At 46.0% G+C, this 18,303-nt stretch overlaps 1 protein-coding gene across 1 annotated transcript in view; it reads right to left on the reverse strand.

The window, feature by feature from the left end:
- grin2da (glutamate receptor, ionotropic, N-methyl D-aspartate 2D, a) overlaps nt 1–18,303 on the reverse strand; it is a 73,559-nt gene that overhangs the window by 35,227 nt on the left and 20,029 nt on the right. The window contains exon 4 of the mRNA XM_051664769.1: nt 10,340–10,668. Within this exon, the coding sequence (XP_051520729.1) occupies nt 10,340–10,668 (329 nt within the window). The remainder of the gene's footprint in view (nt 1–10,339; nt 10,669–18,303) is intronic.

Consider the following 18,303-nt stretch of genomic DNA (forward strand, 5'->3'; position numbering starts at 1 on the left):
AATAACATAAATGGAACTATGGGAATTATGTTGTGTCTAAACAAAATCCAAAATAAATAAAAACTAAATAGGAAATAAATTAAAAAATTAAAATAAAAAAATAAAATCTGTTGGGCTGGGAGGCGCCTGGTGTGTACACCAGAGGAGCTGAACACACAGCGCCGGTGGATACTGGGTCCTGAGAGGTCCGGGGGGAGGTGGGGGTTAAAAGAAAGGAGAGTCTGGTCCATGTTAAGAGAAGAAGGCATTACTTTAAGTTGCGGACACTGTTAAAGAAGAAAGTAAGAAGTAGTAGTTCTGATAGGTGGCGATAATGCTCCAAATGGTGGTAGTCAATCGCCGTTAAACACCAAAAAGAAGTCATTTAAAAGTATGTTTGTTCAAACTTTCTGTACAGAATGTTGGTGCAACATGCTACTGAAAGAAAAAGTACTGCCAGTAAGAGACTAAAAAATAAGATCTCATATTCTCTCAGTGACTTAATGTAAGTAAAACTCCACAAAATAAAATAAAAATTCTTAGGTATCATAGATAAACTTCCAAATGTAAAAGATAATTATAGATCTGAGAGTCGCAGCCGATGTATCCTTTAAAGACCCTGTGAAATCCAAATGAAAGTTTTGCTGCTTTTAAATCATATCTATTAGCTTTAAGGCCATCTATATGCTAGTGTACTTCTAAACGTTGACAAAATTCATTTTCAGAATATATTAGATATATATTTTAATATTTAAAATCTGCAGTCTCTCTCTTACGGCAGGAAAGACCCAGAAATGTACATTATGACTCAAAATGTACTGCATTACTTTTGACCAATCAAATGCTTTATAGAACGAGAATGTCCCCACCCCCTCAATTTGATCAGTGTGTATGGCTGTGTTCTAACTTGCGCTGATCATGACTTCACAGGACACTTTAAAGGGTGCACAATCCATGATGTAGTGTCATTCCAAACAGATTTTCCAATAAGTATCACTTAAAAATTTAATTTAAATGACTGTTATCACCTTTCAGCCCTCTGAAGCACTCACAGTGGAGGCTAATTGTCTTTGAAGGGAATAGGGCACAGGGATGATCACTGCTGAAAGGGATGCACCAAAACAGGAATTGGATGTGAGGAAACTCGCTGGAGTTTCTTCATGTTTAATGCAGCCATTTTTCTGAGGTTTCTTTGGACATACAGTGTTCCCTATCTGTCACTCACTCGACATTGTGTCGATGTAGTGACACTAGGGGTCACTCTTGGGAGCCCCAAACACCTCTGATTTTGAAAAAAGGCCAAAGGGAATTGGCAAGTGGAATTTGCATGCCACTCCCCCGAACATACGGGTATAAAAGGAGCTGGCTCGCAACCACTCATTCAGATTTTCTATTCGGAGCCGTGCGGTTGAGCCATAAGGTGGCGCTCCTGGACCACCAGGGTGAACATCGCCTGCCCGAGAGTGCACACGTCGCCCAGAGAGTGAGGTCGGTCGCCAAGCACAGCTCCTGCATCAATTCTGGGTCAGAACTACCCTCGTGCAGTTCTCTTAGTGCCTTGCCTTGGTGCACTTGCAGGAGAGCCATGGCGTGCAGGGTGGAGGTGGCCTGTCCAGGCGCACTGCAGGCCTTAGTCGCCAGGAACCCTACAGGTGCTGGACGGAGGTCTCAGGCGGCCCCGCCAGGTGGTGGCGTTTTTAACTGCCTTATCCACCTAGGGAATCGCTGAGTACCCCCCTGGCAGCCCCACCATCAAGGGTAGTGAGAGCAGAGGAGCTCAGAGACCGGGTCCGGGCAGTGAAAGGTGCCCGCCATGACCTTGTGAGCTCCTCATGCACCTCTGGGAAGAAAGGGCCTCTCCGTTTGTGTGTATTTCCTGGTTGCGGTCATTACCTCTCCGCTTCTGATGGCCACGATCGCAGTCTTACGTGCTTGGGCCCTGCCCATGCAGAGACAGCATTCGTGGACGGGTCATGTTCTCACTGTGAGAGCGTGACCATGGCAACGTTGCGGTTGCGGTTTTTCCTTCGTTAGAGGGAAAGACCACCCCAGTGGCTCCCCGCCTCTGTCCTTCTACCGACGGGTTTGAGGCCGCATCGGTTAGCACTGGGGGCGATTTGGGGACCCCAATGGGAGCCACTCCGCCGGATAACTCCCCACGAACTTCCCATTCCCCAGTACGCTCGTTTGCCCCGCTGGGATGAGAACGTCGGCTCATCTCAGGGTGAGTTTGCGATCTCGTTTCAGCGCTCATGAAGTGGATGAGCTCTCGATTGCAGCATCGGAGAGCGGGCTGTCCAGTCTGACGTTAAGGACTTGACTGGGCTCACACCTCATTCCACATTCCCTGGGTCACATATCCGGTTCTCACGGCCATTGTTATCATGACCACCTGCCACCGTTCCTTTATGGCAGGTATGGCGCTCCAGGGGCGGCCCCCCTGCCCCTGCGAGCCCAGCTGTGGCACAAACCTCCATGCCAGGCCGGTTCTGACAGACTGCAGGGACGACTGACTCCCCCCTCCCTGACCGGCCCTTTGGTGGGTATCCGGAGCCAGGTAAGTGCTTCGATGTTCCCAGACTCAGCACGACCACGAAGTCAGGGCTCCAGCCCCCTCGACGTGGCACCTCAGGCTCCACCCCATCACGATGCCCCACCCACCGGTACATCTGACACGATTGTCCCCTTGGTCCCCCTCGCTCGGAGCTTAGGGCCGTGGCTCATGCTCCCCAACCCGTCGCAGTGATTGATCAGGATCGTCCGACTCGGCTACGCAATTCAGTTTGCCAGGCGCCCACCCAGGCGCCCCTACTTAATTGTACCAAAGAAAGGCAGAGGGTTGCGGCCAATATTGGACCTGCGACTACTGAACCAGGCTTTGCACAGACTCCCGTTAAGATGCTGATGCAAAAGCGCATTCTATCGAGCATCCAGCATCAAGATTAGTTTGCGGCGGTAGACCTGAAGGACGCGTACTTCCACGTCTCGGTTTTACCTCGTCACAGACCCTTCCTGCGGTTTGCTTTCAAGGGCCGGGCATACCAGTACAAGGTCCTCCCCTTCGGCCTGTCCTTGTCCCCTCGTGTCTTTACGAAGGTCACAGAGGCAGCCCTTGCCCCGCTAAGGGTAGTGGGTGTCCGCATTCTCAACTATCTCGATGATTGGCTAATCCTAGCTCACTCTTGGGATGTGTTGTGTGTGCACAGGAGCCTGGTGCTCATGCAACTGGGAAAAGAGCAAGCTCTCCCCGGTTCAGAGCATCTTTTTTCTCGGCTTGGAGTTGGACTCGGTCTTGATGTCGGCGTGCCTCACGAACGAGCGCGCACAGTCGGTGGTGAACTGTCTTAAGGTGTTCAGATGGAGGACAGTGGTTCCATTGAAACTTTTTCGGAGGCTCCTGGGGTATATGGCATCCTCAGCGTTGGCCACACCGCTTGGGTTGATGCATATGAGACCGCTTCAGCACTGGCTTCAGACTCGAGTCCTGAGATGGGCATGGCACTACGGGACACATCGTGTGGTTGTCACACCGATCTGTCGCCACCTCTTCAGCCCTTGGACCGACCTTGCATTTCTGCGGGCAGGGGTTCCCCTGGAGCAGGTCTCAGGCATATAGTGGTTACAACAGACTCCTCCAAAACGGGCTGATTTGAGGAATCTCCACGTCTTGCCCTTGGACGGGATGCGGAAGACCTAAGTGGCCTAACACCCGCGGTGGTAGACACGATCACTCAGGCTAGGGCTCCCTCACCGAGGCGCCTGTATGCCTTGAAGTGGTGTCTGTTTGCTAAGTGGTGTTCTTCTTGACGCGAAGACCCCCAGAGACGCGCACCTCCACCTTGAAGGTGTATGTAGCCACAGTTTCGGCAAATCACGATGCAGTAGATGGTAAGTATTTGGGGAAGCACGACTTGATCATCAGGTTCCTGAGAGGTGCTAGGAGGTTGAATCCCTCCAGACCGCACCTCATCCCCTTGTGGGACCTCTCTGTAGTCCTTCGGGGTCTACGGGGAGCTCCCTTCGAGCCCCTGGAGTCAGTTGAGCTTAAGGCATTCTCTTTGAAGACTGCCCTCCTGACTGCACTCACTTCCATCAAGAGGGTAGGGGACCTGCAGGCATTCTCTGTCAGTGAAACGTGCCTGGAGTTCGGTCTACTCTCATGTGATCCTGAGACCACAACCGGGCTATGTGCCCAAGGTTCCCACGACCCCATTTAGGGATCAGGTGGTGAACCTGCAAGCGCTTCCCCGGGAGGAGGTAGACCCAGCCTTGGTGTTGCTGTCCCCACATCTTGGTTGTTGCTTTAAGCATCTATTTGGATTGCACGCAGAGCTCCGAGCAGCTCTTTGTCTGCTTTGGTGGACAGCGGAAAGAGAGCGCTGTCTCCAAACAGAGGATCGCCCATTGGGTCATTGACACCATCGTGATGGCATACCACGCTCAGGACGTGCTGCCCCCCGTGGGGCTATGAGCCCACGCTACAAGGAGTGTGGCGGCCTCCTGGGCCCTGACCAATGGCGCCTCTTTGGCAGACATCAGCAGAGCAGCGGGCTGGGCAACACCCAACACCTTTGAGAGGTTCTACAATCTCTGGGTTGAGCCGGTCTCATCCCGTATATTGTCAGGTACGAGCAGGTGAGTTCCGGGACAGCTGGCCGGGTGTACCGCTTGCGCATAGTGCCTTTCCCCTCCCCTGAGGTGAAGATGTGCGCTTTTGACTCCCAGTCGTGTTCACAAGTTGTGATCCCTGGATGACTTTCCTCCTTAGCCCTGTGGCAGGCGAGTTTGTGGAGAAACTCGTTGCCGGCCCGGTACATGTGCTAACTAAGCCCTGTACAGGGGTAGGTGCTCCACATGCGCTGGTTCCCCATAGGTGACCCCATGTGATATATGTGCCGCTAAATTGTTTCCCTGTCAGTAAACTGCGTCTACCTTGGGCAGAGGGTCCTCCAGGTCACCATGTTTGTAGAGTTCCTCCCCTCTCGGGTAGGACCTACCATGGGACTTCTCCACAAGTCCCCCCCCCCGTGTGGTCTCCACGGTGTCTTCCCCTTGGGAGTGACACCCCCCCCCCGACGTAGACACTTATGGCCCCCAGCCGGTAAACAAAATTCCACTCTTTTTGTGGAGAAAAAAAAGAGGAAAAGAGGCCACGGCTGGGCTAGCCTGTCCCTATTTGTTGGGCAAGTCGACTTGTTCCCAAAGGACCGTTTGACGCTCATAAGAGCATTGGAGGAGGTTACATGATGGCCTGGTGCGCTGGCTACAAGGCACACAGTGGTCTGCCCATCTCGCACCGCCAGTCCACGTAACACAGTTCAGCTTATTGTGGCGTTTCGTATAGGGACCCCTAGTGTCACTATATCGACACAACGTCGAGTGAGTGACAGATAGGGAATGTCCTGCTTACTTTCGTAACCTCCATTCCCTGATGGAGGGAACGAGACATTGTGTCCCTCTTGCCACAATACTGAACTACCCACTGAAATGGCCGGGACCTTGTCTCGGCTCCTCAGCACAACACCTGAATGAGTGGTTGCGAGCCAGCTCCTTTTATACCCGTATGTTCGGGGGAGTGGCATGCAAATTCCACTTGCCAATTCCCATTGGCCTTTTTTCAAAATCAGAGGTGTTTGGGGCTCCCAAGAGTGACCCCTAGTGTCACTACATCAGCACAACATCTCATTCCCTCCATCAGGGAACGGAGGTTACGAAAGTAACCAGGACATTCTTTATTCTTTGTTTAGTGTTTTGTAATTTAAAACAAGGATATATTTCCTTGTTTTTGGTGGTGGTGGCATAGTGGGCTAAAGCACATAACTGGTAATCAGTTATGTTCAATCCCCACAGCCACCACCATTGTGTCCTTGAGCAAGGCACTTAACTCCAGATTGCTCCGGGGGGACTGTCCCTGTAATAAGTGCACTGTAAGTCGCTTGGGATAAAAGCATCTGGCAAATGCATAAATGTAAATTTCAATGTTTTCAATTCTTGTTTCTCATTCATCTGCACTGACGTGTACAATGGATCGAGCCTCATCGTTAGCAAATCCCACAATACACTGTGTTTGTTTGTAGCCTGGTTTTGTAAACAGATCAGTTTGATCCTCAAGTCAGAGGAAAAGTGGTCAGACCTCGGCAGAGCACTTCCTGGGCTGAACAATGTCTCTGGCATGAGAAGCAGCCAGTGTGTGTGTGTGTGTGTGTGTTTGTTGCTTTGCCAAGGGCTGCAATGTAAACTAAAGCCTATTGGCTGTTTTCAAAAAGGCAGGGGCTTCAAAAATGTAAGTTTCAGTAGGAAATGCGTTAACACATAAAAAAATAAATAAAAACAGCATTTTTCAAGGGGGACTGTAACAGACAGTTTGATTTAAATCGCTCTCACTACTTTTTTAGCAAGTGTCAGATTATAAATTTCAGAGTTCAATCTAAAGCATGTGATTCAGTTACTAATAGTGCTATCAACCAACTTGTGAATATTTCCCTGTTTCCATGGAAATCTAACACATATTTACCTCAGTAGCAACTTTGACACGTATGGCCGACTTTTTTCAGTAAGAAACATGCCTATGATGCTCAAAAATTATGTTTAGTTAGGAATGTTCCAATGCCCTTATGATGCCTAAAATTCTATATAAGTAGGAAAATGCCTATGATGCCTAAAATACTGTCTAGGAAGGAATGTTGAAAACACATTTGATGCCCAAAAAAGGTAGGAACGTTCAAATGCACCTATCATGCCCCCCAAAAATATGAACTATAATAGGTAGAAACGTTTGAATATACCTATGATGCTCAAACTAGCTGTTTAGGTAGGAACATTCGAAACATGCCATCTTTCGTACCCAAAAATGCTGTCTGGCCAGGAGAATTCAAACGTGCCTATGATGCCCAAAAATGCTGTCTAGGTAGGATCATTCGACCCTGCCCAAACTCTTGTGAGCTGCAAAGAGAGAGAAAGAGGAAGTATGCTAAAGATTTTTCAATACTGCATCTTCCTGACAGCATGAGATAATAAGAGGAAGTGAGCATAAGAGAAAGTGAATGAAGGATGGAGCAGACTGTGAATGAATGAATGAATGAATGAATGAATGAGTGTGCAAGTAAATAACACTGGGCAGTGAGTAAGTCTGAGTATGATTGAGTTTGAGTGTGTGTGTGGGTTAAGACCAGGGTGGCTGGGAGATCTGTTCCATTGGTGACAGCCTGTGATATTTCCCCCTGCACTCCGCGCACCATAACCAATTATCCTATTTACATGCAAAATGACACTGCATGCATGCCTCTTTAGAGCTGCCTGCAGGGAAAAAACAGGAGAGGAGAGGAGAAATGAAGGAATGAAACAGTGGGGGTCAACAAAAAGGTTGGGGAAGAGGAGGGGGCCAAAAATGATAGAGTATGAGATAAAGAGATTGAATTCAAGTGGAGACAGTAATGTTGACATGATGAGAGAGCAGAGTTATTATGAAACATTGAGGGTTGGAGGAATGCACAGGCAAAAAGAGAGAAAGAGAGAGTGGTAGGATGTGAAATGAGAGAGGAAAAGACTGCACAAAAAGAAAGGGAAAAATGTAAAGGAAGATGAGAAAGGAGAATGGATTTTTTGTTGTTGTTTTTAAATGAGAGAGAGAGAGAGAGAGAGAGAGGAGAGGGAGGGAGAGAGAGAGAAATAATGTGAAGAGACAGAAAACAAACAAAAGTGCTGAACAAAATAAGGCTGAAAAAAGAGAGGTGTTGAAGGGTGAATAACAATGTTGCAATCTGGACAAGAATGCAGGTAAGCATTCATCACACTCCATTAACTTAGGCAGTAACAAAAAGTTAGGTGTAGGGGGCAACAAGTCTGTAGCAATACACTTACACAATGTTAGGCCCAGCGCCTGCCCCTGATGACCGATTTATGAACGGTGCTCAGCACATCTGCCCCTATATTTCATCTGGAGAGATTAAATCCTGTTCCTAGATCAGACGTGCATATGGTCAGAGATATTTCTAAATAATATAAATGTGTAAATATGTGCTGTTAATTGTGGCACAGTTTGATTCCTACATACACTGGCAGCCAAAAGTTTGGAATAATGTACAGATTGAAAGAAATTGGTACTTTTATTCACCAAAGTGGCATTCATCTGATCACAATGTATAGTCAGGACATTAATAACGTGAAAAATGACTATTACATTTTGAAAAAAATGTTCACAACTTCTTAAACTACTTCAAAGAGTTCTCATCAAAAAATCCTCCACGTGCAGCAATGACAGCTTTACAGATCCTTGGCATTCTAGCTGTCAGTTTGTCCAGATACTCAGGTGACATTTCACCCCACGCTTCCTGTATTGACCTAATATTGGCCTCAAGACATGCCAGTCTATTGCATACTGTGGCAACTCAAAAACAAACACAAAGACAATGTTAAACTTCATTTAACGAACCATATAGCTTTCAGCTGTGTTTGATGTAATGGCAAGTGATTTTTTTAGTACCAAATTAGCAATTTAGCATGATTACTCATGGATAAGGTGTTGGAGTGATGGCTGCTGGAAATGGGGCCTGTCTAGATTTGATCAAAAATTCACTTTGGTGAATTAAAGTACCAATTTCCTTCCAAAACAGCAATATCTGTACATTATTCCAAACTTTTGGCTGCCAGTGTATATATAGCAGACTTTAATTTGTATAGATTGTTTTTAAATAAAGCTTATTTTATAATCAGCTTTGTAACAGATTTGTGAAATTTTTTTTTTTTTTTTTTGCTGTTGACCTATAATATAATACCCTAATAAAATGATTATCAACTCCCAAGTTTTAAACATTGGTTCTTCATAGATAAGACATGCTTCATCAGTATTCCTCTACCAAATGAATGTAGTTCATTAGCATAACTGTAGGTTGTCATGAATTATAACAACTTTGTACATTGATACAGAATTAAACGGGTCAAAGTTGAGTGCATATCGCCTATTTTACAATGGCTTCGAACACTCATCCAACCAGAACTGAGAGTTACAATCATCTGGGTGAATCTCAAGAAACCTGTCAGGAGCATGTCTTTTTTCACTTATAAATATTGTATTACAATCATGGTTTTGAATGTATTAAATGAATTTGTTACATTTGTGATGTAGTATGCAGAACTCACATCAAGTCAAATCTGATGGTTGATAATCGTGCTAGTAAAGTGGGCTGGGTGAATGCTTAATATGGAAGCGAACTTGGCGGGGTCGGTTAACCAATCCTTTTTGTCACCTGAATGCATGTTTCAGTGATTGACTTTAGAAGGTGGTTAAGAGATTTATGATTCTCTCAGTTCATGTCTGAGTGACATGAACACTTTAGGGAGGGCTCCACCCTTATAAAAGACAAGTCAATGGTGCAGTTTAAGGGCCACAGTTTTTTGGAGATTGAGTGATTTGTAGGAAGTATGATTGACAGGCAACAAATCCCTGCAGTATGGGCTGTCATACACAAATAAAATGCAGGTTGAGGGTGTGTGTGTGAGAAAACGTGTGGGCTCATGGGGGTGATGGCTAAAGAAGAGACAGAGAAAACCCAGAAAACAGACAACACAAGGTTTTGATATAGTCATCACATTTGCGTTGTCTGGCATTGTTCTTTATTGCAGCTCTGAACATTGCATTGCAAGAGATAAAACAGAAATTTTCCTGATGCACCCAGTTTGAGGCCATTTCTTCTAAAAGTACAAAGTCAATGTAGTATTCATGCATATTTAACACCAGCAATGCAAAACTTGAAATAAAAAGATTTCAGTTTGTGTCAGGAGTGTGTAGGGTTATAGATTATAAAAAACAAAAATGTTATGAATATTTATTAAATGAACGCTTCAAAATTGTTTGGTGTAATTTTTAATAGAGCGTGTTTAGACTGCATTCGTTCAGTACTGTAATGATTTTAAATGCATTTGACTGTTGTTTTTTTTTTTTTTTCTCATAATCATGGGTAGATCATGGTCACAAAAGACTTGCATGACTATTTTAGACATGTATTGTTTTCCTTTCCCCTTTTTGATGGATGAAACAGAACTATGCATCAAACAAAGGTGTAAAAAGAAAATTTCACCCAAAAATTAAAATTCTGTCTTCATTTACTCACCCTCATGTTGTTCCAAACCCGTATGACTTTTTTATTCCATGGAACACAAATTGGGGATGTTAGGCAACATGTTGAATGGAACAAAGAGCAGCATCAACATTCTTAATAATTTCTCCTCTTTGGTTCAGTGGAAGAAAGTCAAAAAGGTTTGGAACAACAAAAGGGTCTATATCCTACAGAAAATGATGACAGAATTAAAATTCTTGGGTGAACTAACACTTTAACTTATCTAAGCAATTTAAGTTTCTCACCTGATCCTGTCTGGCACCCTCTGAGTTTGGTTTCCATCCATCATGCAGTTCCCGGCGAAGCTTGTACCGCGAGCCCCACCATACTCCCTGCGTAAAGCCATGGCTCCATGCGTCAGTACCGACACACCCTTTGCAATTCTTCGACGTGGCTCGTCTCTCCATCCCTGGGGTCGTACTGCAAACACGGCCTTGGGCAGACCCTCTAGACCAAGTCCTAATAGAGCGGGGCCCACTGCAAACCACATGTGTGAAGGTGTGGCCTGCCCTGATGCCCATGCTGCTTTAAAAATGTGCTCCGCCTCTTCTTGCGAGCAATATAGGAGTCGCACCTATAGGGGTTGGTAGAGCAAAAACGGAAAATTTTTTCAAAGGGTTTCTTTTTTCATTTTAAAAGGCTCTAACACAAAAGATAAACACTATAAGGCCAAATGCGTTCTTGCATTAAAAAAGCGAATGCAACAATGCAGATGTCTCTAGACGTGTTTTTAAAAGTTGACGTTTCGGTTTCAATACAAGTTACACCCTGTCTACACCGGGCACGTCCGTTGACGCGGTGCAACGCAACGGCTTGAGGCTGTCTACACTAGACGCATCAACATGAACATTCTAAACCATTGTGTAGTAGCACCAGCGCATGCAGCGCAAAATGGAACGGGACACCTGTTTACTGTCACCATGACGGATACGCCGCAACAGACGCATCCAGTGTAGACAGCATTATTGATTATAATGGGTTCTATGGATTTTAATGCAATGCGCTGCTCTCATCTGGTGTAGACATGATGTTAAGCTCAATCAGCAGCATTTGTGGCATAATGTTGATTACCACAAAAAAATTATTTCAACTCGCCCCTCGTTTATAATTTTTTTTTTTTTACAATAATGCACTCAAAATGGCCAGTTTATAAAAGCTCAAATACATGCTGTTTCAAAAGTATAGCTACAGGATGTAAACATTATACATGTTAACATGATTTTAGTGTGATAAAATTGCCTACTAACCATATCTGTGTAAAGTTACATAAACATAGACATAAACGTAGAGTGTTTATGCCTTGTGGTTATAATTTTGAAACGGTGTGTATTTGAAAGTTTATGGACTGCACCATTCACTTCCATCTTTTTTTTTTTTTTTTTTTTATAAAGTAGGGACAAATCGAAATTATTTAATGATTTTTTTATTTTTTTGTGGAAATCAACATAATGCTGCAAATGCTGTCGATGGAGCTGAACTTGTATTGAAATTGGAATATTCCTTTAACCTGACACAGCATGTAAAAAATGCGCACTACTGCACACGATGCTGAAAAAATGTCTCCGGTTACGTATGTAACCTCAGTTCCCTGAGATGTAGGGAACGAGACATCGCGTTGCTGATGTTTATGGTAAAAACTCCTTTTCTCCGATTTCTAAACTCGCGCGGCACTCAGCTCTCTATATAAGCGGGCGGCATAACGCCATCAGTCAGAATTTATCGACTGAAATCGCCGGCTGAGCCACTCGATAGTGAATTCCAGTAGCGCGGCTAGCTACGCGATGTCTCATTCCCTACATCTCATGGAACTGAGGTTACATACGTAACCGGAGACGTTCCCTTTCGATTTCGGTCCTTTACATCGCATCGCTGATGCTTATGGGAATGTGTACAATCATGCCGCGCTACTGGACAAATGACACGTAACACATAACACTCAAGAGTGTACCTCGTTGTAACTACCCCGAGTCTATAGAAGGGGCAGGGCATGAAATTGTGTCATACATATACAACGCTTAGCTTATAGGAAGCGTATAAAGAAATCAACCTCGCCCTGACAGTTGTGAGGGGGCGAGGTAACAAGCACATTCGCATCGCTCAGTAGCGGGATGCTTTGCCTTTAAGAGGGCCCCAAACAGACCTAGTAGAGCACAACCAGGTGCACGGTCCGGAAGTGAAACAAATAGCTGAGTTCCACTAAAGGAAACAGCACACATCTTTCTTTAATCAGAGAATGAGTGTCTAAGGCATGGCCGAGACACAAGTATATTAATGTATTTGTGTGGAAAACACAGTAAATATATATTCAAGCGGTATGGCCTGAGTGTGGCACCCCTTTACATTCAAATGTCTAAAGCACAGCCGAGACATAAGAGATATTGCATGTAGTGTAATTAGGCAGTGTAAACGAGGTATGATGACACTTAACATGAAGGGTCGAGTATTGCATTGTTGAACAGAAAACGCTAAGCGGACCTAGGAGAGCACAGACGCGTGCAATCCGGGAGCGAGGTGAATTCATCGAGTTCTCGAAGCAGACCTTAGAACACAATGAATTAATGCTGTTGCACAGACAATATCTGTGAAGCCACCTAATGCACGTCGAGGTTGTAAAATCGTGCAAAGTTGCTGGGCGAAGCCCAACCTGCCGCCAGGCAGATTTCTTGTATGGAAACACCATTTTCCCATGGACAAGAGGTGGCCATAACTCTTGTTGAGTGGGCCTTAATGCCAATAGGGCATTGGGTTCTCTGAGATTTGTACGCCAGTGTTATAGCATCGACAATCCAATGTGACAGTCTCTGCTTTGAGACTGGCATGCCTTTCGAGCGATCTCCGAAACAGACAGGGCACATAGGTGTTTAGTGCTCTGACTGGACAGACCGTATGAAGGGAGCATTGGTCTTCCGACTGGAAGGGAGGGGGGTAAAAGGCTTGTAAAGTGACTACCTTTACCTCTAGGGGGTAGAGAGCACTTTGGGAATATAACTTTTTCGGTCTCAGCGTGGCTCTAGATTTGCTCGGACCGAATTCCAGACAGGAGCTGTGCATTGAAAATGCCTGCAGATCACTCACCATCTTAACGGATGCCAGGGCGAATAAGAAGCTCTCGATCAGTTCAAAGGGGCTTTAGTCAGCGCATTCAGCACCAAGGCCAGGTCCCATGTAGGGATTGTAGCTGGGCGGGGAGGATTCAATCGCCTCACGCCTCTTAGAAAGCTGACCACGAAACAGTGTCTACCTACTGGCAAGACCCATACAACTGCATGATTTGCTGAAATAGCGGCTACATATACTTTTAGCGTAGACGGAGTAAGACCTGTGTCTAATGGATCCTGTAAAAATTCCAAAATGACAATTAACGGGATTGTCACGTCGCATTTTGCAGCATTTAACAAACACATTCCATTTGTAGGCATAGGGCCGTGTCATAGATGGGGCTCTAGCATGCAAAATTGTATTCTTTATCGCCTGTGAGAGGTCTTCGTCATCCGACACAAACCGCTCAACGGCCACATATGTAGATTCCATAACTCCGGCCACGGGAGCCAAATTGAGCCATAAGCCTTAGAAAGAAGGTCCTGTCTCAGTGGGATTTCCCACAGATGTGCATATAGGAGCTCCACTATTTCTGGAAACCACGGTTGATTTGGCCATCATGGCACGATCAGTAGTACTGTTTACATTTCCTCCCTGATTTTGGAAAGGAGTGGAGGAATGAGGCACAGCGGGGGAATGCATACTTTTGACCCGCTGGCCATTTCTGAGCTAGCGCATCCACCCCCATCAGGGCTTGTCCTGTCATGGAATACCACAGGGAACAATGAGAGGTCTCCTGGGAGGCGAACTGATCTATCGTCGCCCTCCCAAACCTGTTCCAGATCTCCGTGAACGTCAGGGGGTGGAGTTTCCACTCCCCTGTGATCAATCCCAGTCGAGAGAGCATGTCTGCACCGAAATTCAGGGCTCCGGGTATATGGTTTGCCCGTAATGACAGGAGATGCTCGCCGCTCCATTTGAAGAGCTATAGCGCAAGTGTCATCATTGCTGGAGATCGCACACCGCCCTGGTGATTGATGTATGCCACTACTGACTTGTTGTCAGTGCGAATCAGAATATGATGCCCCGTCACTTCTGACTCGAATGCTTTTAGGGCTAAAGTAACCACCAACATTTCCAAGCGGTTGATGTGCCAGGTCTGTTTCACATTCGTCCATTCCCCGAATGCCGGGCGGCCGACGCATGACCCCGAAGCTGTCCATGGTGCTATCACAGACAGACAGTGGTTGGTGACTACAACGTGATGGTGCCCATAGCACCATGCCCGTTGATTAACTTGGCAGTTGAGCCAGCATTGCAAAGGTCCCATGTGTAACAGACTAAGGGGAGTGACCGCCGCTGCGGCTGCCATAAGCCCTAGGAGTTTCTGAAAGCATTTCAGAGGCAGAGCCCTGTCCAATTTGAAACTCGCTGCCATGCTGCATATCGAGTGTATTCTCTCGGCCGAGAGCGAAGCACACATTCTTACAGAGTTCAAACGAAACCCCAGGAAGGATATTTCCTGACTGGGAATGAATGAGCTCTTCTCTACATAGAGCCATAGACCAAATGTATTCAAACGTGCGAGTAACCTGTCCCTGTGTGAGTGCGCCACAGTCTCTGACTGTGCTAAAATGAGCCATCCCCTCCACATTCAGAGGGGCTAAAGCTGCATCCAAACATTTTGTGAATGTGCGCAAAGCGAGGGAAAGGCCAAATGGCAGGACTTTGAATTGATATGCCATCTCCTCGAATGCGAACCTCAAGCATTTGTGATGAGGAACGATCGGGATATGAAAATAGGCATCTTTCAGATCTACTGAGACAAACCAGTCATTCTGACGGATGTGTGCTATGATCTGCTTTTGTGTCAACATTTTGAAGGGGCGCTTTGACAGTGCACGTTTCAGGAGCCTTAAGTACAAAATTGGACGCAGCCCACCGTCTTTTTTCGGGACAAGAAAATAATGGCTGTAAAGGCCCTTTTGACGCTCGCTAAGCTCTAAAAGTTCTATTGCCTGTACTGCTAGCAGGCTGTCAATTTCTGCACGCAGAATGTGAGCATTTTGAGATGACATTGTGGACGGCATCATGCCACTGAAGTGTGGTGGCCGTTTCGCAAACTGAAGTGTGTAAGCATGCTTTAGAGTTGTTAACATCAAATTTGATATGTCGGGAAGGGATTTCCATGCCTTTAATCACTCGGACAGCGGGGATAGAGAGATCACTGAAGAGCTTAACATGGTGCCCAGCCCAGGGTTGGGGCTGACAGTTTGTGGGATGTGTGTGGGTGCATGGAGAGGAATATAGCTCTTTTTTGTGAGTGTTTGTGTATTTTTTTCTTTTCGCACTGCTGACAAGGTGGGCAGAGTGCACATCTTTTATACATTTTGTTGGCACAGACAAACAATTATGAACAATCTCCCGAACAGGAATGGTGGGAGAGAACAGGGATTCTGTGCAAGTCCGCTTGGGGGTGGGGCTTCCCCGCGGTGAACAACACAGACTCTTCACGCTGCTGAAGCTGTCAGGAATGCTGAGGCTGATCAGAGGAAGGTTTCCCAGATGGGCGGGGCCCTTGGCGTGGTGGCTGTGGATAGCGAAGCTTCGGCCAAGGCTTTTTCGGGTGAACGGCTGGCTCAGATGGACGGAGGGGCCTGGAGAGTAGAGTGCTGCCATTTTGAGGGGTGCTGCACTGAAGTGGAGCATAAGCGGCTGGGTTGAGTGGCATCACTGCCTCGTTTAGGCATGAAATGCTTCATAGCCTGCTGCTGTTTTTGCACTCCGATAGGGCTTCCACTGCGTTGCCGAAGAGACCAGCGGGGGATACCTGCGCGTCAAGGAGGGCCGAATTGTCCCCATCGCGCATGTTGCACAGTGTCAGCCAAAGGTGACGTCTAGGACAACCATATTTCCCATGAAGCACCCAATCGCTCTGGCCATGGCCTTTGTTGCTCTTAGCACCAAATCGGTCGCGACTAGAAATTCTTTAAACATGGTCGGGTCGGGACCGGATTCATCCATTGTTTTTAGAATTTTAGCCTGGTATACCTGGAGCACTGCCATCGTGTGCAAGGCGGAACCAGCTTGCCCAGCTGTATTATACGCACGTCCTGCTAGTGTAGAAGTAATCCAGCATGGCTTAGACGGGAGCAGTAGGTGGGATCTCAGGCCAGTTTAAGCCAAGAGACATAAGTGGGCTGCTACCGCCTGTTCAACGGGGGGAAGCGAGCCATATCCCATTTGGTTTCTGTGGTTGACGGACGTGAAGGCTGCTGTATTGGAGAGGTGCAGCCTCACCGAGTATGGTGAACTCCACGATTTGGAGAGTTCAGCATGGACCTCGAGGAAGAATGGGCCAGGTCTATGCGGGGCGGTCTTAGTTTGGCAAAAACCACTCGTCCAGCCAAGTACAAGTTGGCTCTAACAGAGGTGACCATTCGAGCTCCAGCTCGTCCATAGCCTTAGTGAGAATGCGGACAAGCTCCGCATCCGCCATCGAAGAACAGTCTCCACCTTTTAGGAGAGAAGCAGCATCCTCCATTGATGCGGACGAGGCGACAGTGTCTGAAGCCATGAGAGACAAGGCGTCATCATTCTCCTCTTCTCTCCATGTTTACCGCTGCCGAACTGCATGAGGGCTGAAGCACCATCAAGCGGGCAAAGACTTTTAGTGAACAGGACGGGGGAAGAAGAGTGTGGGGGTGTAGGTGCATGCGGGACCTGAGCCGGCAGTACAGCCTCACAATACATATGCTCCATGTCCTCGCCATAAGCATTGTCATTCCCCAGGTCCTCGAGGGACGGGAGGCAACGGGGGAGCGAGAGCGGTCAGGTCATTGCGCTTAAACAGCACTATCCGAGCACGGAGCATTTTGAGGCACATTGCCTCACAGTGCAGTCATTCAGCCTCGACCAGCACTGCTTCTGCGTGGGCACAGCCTAGACAGAACACACAGCTCTTGTGGCTGTCAGACGTGGTAACAGGTTTCCCACATCTGCACTTACGCGACGGCATCTTGAAAAAGACGGTCCAGTCAGCGCAAGTGTGGAAATGTTTTACTCTTTTAGATCATTAGAGCACGGCAGGTGAGCGGCCGTCTTCAGGAAGGGAAGTGCCGTCAACTGCAGGTAAATGTGATTCAACGGTGAGCCAAATTCTGGAGTGAAAGAGATAAATTCTGACTTATGGCTTTATGCCACCCACTTACATAGAGAACTGAGCGCTGTGCACTCAATGTCATTGGCTGAGCGGGCGCAAACATCATTAACTACGTTTCCATCCAAGGATTTTTTGCGAAAATAGTTTTAGCGCATCACAATAAAGCTGATGGAAATGCAAATTATCACTAAAATTGTCGACATAATATTTTTCCGTTTAACTCTAGCACATAAACTCTATGTCGATACATCAAATGTCGTGAAAAACTGGTTTGGAAACACTTTTTGTCGAGAAAATTGGCATTAACGCAAAAATGTAGTGTCACATGACAGAATTTACCCCAATCGTTAGCCTATGTTAATCATGACGACAAGGTATAGGATCCTTGAAAGCCAGTTTATTGTACGTGATTATGGATTGATCTGAACGGCATAAAATCAGATCACTGCAAACATGACACTTCCAGGAGTGCCAATACAAATATCTTGTTTCAAGACATGCACACTCTGACAAGTGCACAAATGAATGGCCACTGTTTGTGATTAATTTAATCATGGTAGCCATCCGTTTATTTATTAAAGTTTCTTTTTCACACCATTCAAAATAATAGACAGCAGTCACAGAATTAGCCCACAATACAAAAAACATATAATTTCTGTGCACAAAGATGTTTTAAATAAAAAATAAATACACAATACTAGAAGAAAAGCTTCAGTGTGCTTTTTTGGAACACTAACATATAGCCCAATTTTATTAAATTATTGTTTATACTTTTGAAAAAATGCTGGCAAAATTCCCTATATTAAATTAAATAAATTTCCAAACGAAAAACGCATAAAACAAAATAAATAAAAAAAAATTACCAAATGAAAACAAAATATATATTTTTAGACCTATATATGCCTTTTCTTTACACAAACTTAAATTAGCCTTACCCTGTTCTGCAGACTAATAAAGTCAGCTGAATGACATTTTCTACACTTCAGAACTATTTGTCCAATGCGGAGT

This window comes from Myxocyprinus asiaticus, chromosome 30 (assembly GCF_019703515.2).
Source record: "Myxocyprinus asiaticus isolate MX2 ecotype Aquarium Trade chromosome 30, UBuf_Myxa_2, whole genome shotgun sequence".
NCBI lineage: Eukaryota > Metazoa > Chordata > Actinopteri > Cypriniformes > Catostomidae > Myxocyprinus > Myxocyprinus asiaticus.